The sequence below is a fragment of the Cicer arietinum genome, chromosome 6 (genome assembly GCF_000331145.2).
Source record: "Cicer arietinum cultivar CDC Frontier isolate Library 1 chromosome 6, Cicar.CDCFrontier_v2.0, whole genome shotgun sequence".
Classification (NCBI taxonomy): Eukaryota; Viridiplantae; Streptophyta; class Magnoliopsida; order Fabales; family Fabaceae; genus Cicer; species Cicer arietinum.
In genome coordinates, this window is record NC_021165.2 from 13,366,634 (window position 1) to 13,371,348 (window position 4,715).

Genomic DNA, 4,715 nt, shown 5'->3' on the forward strand with positions numbered 1-4,715 from the left:
GCAGGAATGAACATGTAAGTGGAAAATAGCGAGTGGGGGTGAGCGGAAAAAATAGGTGAGGAAAGAAAAAAGAATTAAGCAATCGGATATGATAAAAATGTAATGTTTTTAATTTTACGAATAAAAAAATATAGCATCGGATTCATCCACAAGAGTAGCGTTGGCTATCTAATAGAAAAAAATAGTTTATTGATTTAACGTTTGTTGAGTCAACACTACATTGACGCTAATAATGTCGTGATGGGGTCGACACTAGATATAGACGATAAAATCAATTTTTTCAGTAGTAAAATTTTAATATATATTAATTATTTTAAAAATATTAAACCCCTTCATAAAAGTTACGCTAACTTTGTCACTGTTCATAGAATATGTACTCTAGGAATATTATTTGATCACGAATATTTACCATCCATAATAATTTATTGGATTAATTGATCATCCTTACACCAAAATAAAAAACCCAACCATCCATAGTTGATACTTGATAGTGCTTGTAGTAGAAACTTCGATTCGTACTTATTGAATGATTTGATTTGAGTTTTGAAGCTGGGTCTTATGATATGAATCCATAGTTGACAGTACTTGTAATAGAAATTCGATTCGTACTTATTGAATGATTTGATTTGAGTTCTGAAGGTGGGTCTTATGGTATGAAGTTACGTGGCAATTTAATATGGATTAATATTAAATTTGTCAATATTTTATACAATCGGCAAATAAAAAATAGTAATTTATTTGACTTGGTAAAAAAATCAAACTCATTTAAAAATCAAACAATTAAAATTAATTAGTAATATAAAAAATCTTCACATTTTTAATGTATATGATTAGATACACAAAATATTTAACTACTTTAGATATAAATAAATAATTTACTTGTATCTGTATGTCAGTTTGATTAAATGTTACTTTTTATATTTTATGATAAATATCTCATTTTAAAAATAAATCACCTATAAATAAATATTATTTTGATATTTTAAAGTAATATTAATTATTTTTTAAGTGAATGGTATTCTACCAAATAATTAAGTTCCAAATTAGTACAAGGAGTGTATAGAGTAGGTTTTAGTTTTACATCATCTTTGGTATTCTACAAAATAAATAAGTTCCAAACTATATTTGAACAAAATCTATATTGTAACTAGGAGTGAGAATAGGTCAGGCCATGCCAGACTTTGAAAGGCCTGAGTTTGGCCTACGATTTATTTTTTAGGCCTAAGTCTGGCATACGGTCTATTGTAGACTTTTTTTTCGGCCTCACCTGACAATTTTAAAAGTCTGGTCTGACCTGGAAGCCTATTTAAAATAATTTTTAAAAAATATGAAACAAACATCCTTTAAACCCTAAAAAATAATTTTTTGTGTTAAATAATAGATTTTTTTTTGAAACAAACACATTCATTGTTACCTCTTAAACAAATATGAAATGACTACCCAGTGATTGAATAATTGAACGGCTATCGAATATAGAATGATTACCAAATATGGAATCGCTACCAAATATGGAACAACTACTGAATATGAAATGCTCACTGAGTGATTGCCTACTTGATAGAATTTAAAATATGAAATATTATTATTAATATAATAATAATAATAAATAATAAAATATATATATAGGCCGATCTGTCACGTTTAATAGGCTTTTTTATAAGCTGAGCTATTTAAATAATTAGACTTTAAAAATAGCTTGAACCTAACTTTTTTATTAAATAGGTCAGGTCAGATCATAAGTAGATTAGACCATAAACTCGGCCCTAGCATATTCTCATCCTTAATTGTAACCTAGGTATAATGTTTAAAAGAGAACTATTAATCAAAGGTAAACCAAGTTAAGTGTATTAGATGTCTTCAATACAAGTTCAATCAATGTCAAGATTCAAAGTTGAGTAAATTAGCTACAAAATTGGATTTACCAAAGAAATAGACGTCTTTAATATAGTAGTTTAACGTCGAGATCCAAAAATTAGTTTGTGAGGTGCTTGAGGTGGACCATGACATACTCTTGCTTAAGCAATGATGCCACCTAAATTTGCATGACCGGATATTAAGCCATTTTCTTCTTTTAAATTAATTACAACTTTTTGTTGCATTTTCTTTATTTAATTATTATTTATTAAGCACGGGCCGAAAGTGGAAAGCAGGTCAATGCAACAACCACTTTTTGCCTAGATAATTTAATTAAACTGTTCATTGTGGAGTGTCATTATTATTAATTTTTTTTATCATAAATGGGAGATTATGCTATGCAAATGCTTTTAAGAATATATTCACCTCTAATGGAAAAAAAAATCAAATATAAAAGAGAAAAGCGTGTTTATTTGAATCATCAAATTATCCACGCACCATTCTAGATCTAATTAAATGTTCTACAATTACCATAAATTTATTAATACTATACTAATATAATACAATAAAGTCATAATAAAATAACAAATTTAATGCAAAATAAATATAATATACAAAAAATTAACATATCAAAATAATAATAATCAATTTTTTCATAAGGATCAACTACGTTTTAAGATAGATGAAATATAAAAAATAAACAAATTTATATATGCAATTAAATTTCACTTGAAAATCTATTAATATTTGAATATGAACACTCAAGACAACACAAGTATGTCAACAAAAAAAAAAAAACTATGGCACCGTGATATTTTAGGGGTCCATCAAGTGGGGTATATTCATGTGTAGCTAATAATTTCACAAAGTGAGGTAGTTGTGGTGACTATAAAAACAATTACCACATCACATGGGTATCTTTTCTACCAAATAATTTTGCCAAGAGAGGTAGTTGTGATCACTATGAAAACCACATTGCCAAATAACTCTACCACTAATTGCTAGTAGTGCTTACATCAATTTTACATTCTAGCCCTAGATGTTACTTCAGCACACCTACATCTTACATAAAAACAACAAAATTAAGATTATTCAAATTGTTATATAAATATTTCTTTTATTTTATTTTATTTTTTCTTAACTCTCTTTGTCCATTTAGAAGCGTACGACTCCTGAGTATATGCAAGATGGAATTTATGGAATATAAGTTTAGTAAAAATTAAATATAAAGACTTATATATAAAATAAATAATATTATAATAAAAAGAAGCGTACGACTCCTGAGTATATGCAAGATGGAATTTATGGAATATAAGTTTAGTAAAAATTAAATATAAAGACTTATATATAAAATAAATAGTATTATAATAAAAAGAGGGTACAAGCTCAAAGAGGTTCGAGTCACTCCTAGAATGAATTATATCTACTAATAAGTCACACATATAACAAGAAGAAGTAATCTAATGGTAAAAACCCAAATTAGAAAGCATCAAAACAACCCCTCTCATGTCATCTATGATCTCAAAATGAAAATATGAAACACATTTTTTAACAAACTGAAATTGTAGCTAGCAATAGGCAAACAAGTAAGGATCCCAGTGAAATTGGGAATAGTCCTGATGCTGTGCTCCCTACTGATGGTGCTGGGGCTGGAGATACCTCATTTACAGGATCATTCAAACCTGAACCTGTACTAGAAGAAGATGTTGGAGATGTTGCTGAAGATTGTGGAGATACAGCTCCAGCTACAAATATATAATAACTCAAATTGGATTATACTTAATATATATATACAAATCAATAATTATATGTCTAAACTTTATATACAAAATGTAAATTGGTTACTCAACAACTGAAGTATGGTTCAACAAAACAAAAAAAATCAAATGTAGTTCTAAACAAGCTTAATTCTTCAGGGGCCTGACAAATCAAGATTTATAAATGACTTAGGAAAAGGTAACAACTAATAATAATTCATTAATGAGAAGAAACATACCAGGAGCAGAAGCAGGTGCTTCAGTCACTGCAAAACAACAAAGCAATAGTGACTTATAACAGGATCAACAAAGGGAATTAAAAAAAAATAAAAATAAAAATAAAAACTCCAAACAAACCCATCCAAAAATCAAGATATGTGGGTTCAATGTTGAAAATCAAATGTGCACATGCAAAATTTCAAGATAGTTTATGTATATGACTAAAAATATATTTATGTAGTAATATAACAGACAATGACATCATGAATTAATCCATCTCATATATATCAATAAACATAAAAACTTTATACTATACAAAAATACATATAGACATATAAATTGAAACAGTGACAGAACAGAGGAAAAAATAAAAATAAAAATAAAAAAGTACTGACATCCACAATTAGTAGCAGAAGGAGCAGAGACTTTGCATGCAGCTGGAAGAGAAGTAGCTTTGGTGACATTCAAGACAACACCAAACTGAGCACTGCTTTTAAATGCTTCACATAGACAAGCTGGGGCAGTTTTGAGAACAGATTTCAAACCAGAACAACAAGTACCTTCTGGTTTTGTTGTTGTGCTACCGTTTGTTACAAATGATAAACAATCTGCCATGGTTAAAACAAGGTTTGTGCAATCCACTGATGGTGCTGGAGCATCATGGGTCGAACCCCCTTCAGCTAGATCAAGAGCTAAGATAGAGATAACACAAAGGATGAATGAGAATTTTGATACCATTTCTATATAAGAGGGTTTGTAAGAGTGGAAGAGGAATGTTGAAAATGTGGATTGTTTTTGTTTGTGGGAAGTTCAATAGGAGTGGTATTATATATAAATAGGGAATTTGGGTTTTTTGTTACTGGTATTTTTTGAAGGATTAAAGTT

At 28.6% G+C, this 4,715-nt stretch overlaps 1 protein-coding gene across 1 annotated transcript; it reads right to left on the bottom strand.

The window, feature by feature from the left end:
- Positions 1-3,195: 3,195 nt before the first annotated feature.
- On the bottom strand, positions 3,196-4,715 carry LOC101490625 (non-specific lipid transfer protein GPI-anchored 31). Its single transcript, XM_004504719.4, has 3 exons — positions 4,226-4,715; positions 3,851-3,877; positions 3,196-3,599 (listed from the first exon to the last, which is right to left on the bottom strand). Exons 1-3 carry the CDS (start codon positions 4,566-4,568, stop codon positions 3,403-3,405), a joined length of 567 nt encoding a protein of 188 aa, XP_004504776.1. The 5' UTR covers positions 4,569-4,715; the 3' UTR covers positions 3,196-3,402.

Excerpts from the sequence above, each read along its gene's own strand:
- LOC101490625 (XM_004504719.4), bottom strand. The coding sequence starts at position 4,568 with ATGGTATCAAAATTCTCATTCATCCTTTGTGTTATCTCTATCTTAGCT. Across the intron at positions 3,878-4,225 it reads TTCTGCTACTAATTGTGGAT|TGACTGAAGCACCTGCTTCT; the intron begins GTCAGTACTTTT and ends GTTGTTTTGCAG. Across the intron at positions 3,600-3,850 it reads AGCACCTGCTTCTGCTCCTG|CTGGAGCTGTATCTCCACAA; the intron begins GTATGTTTCTTC and ends ATATATTTGTAG.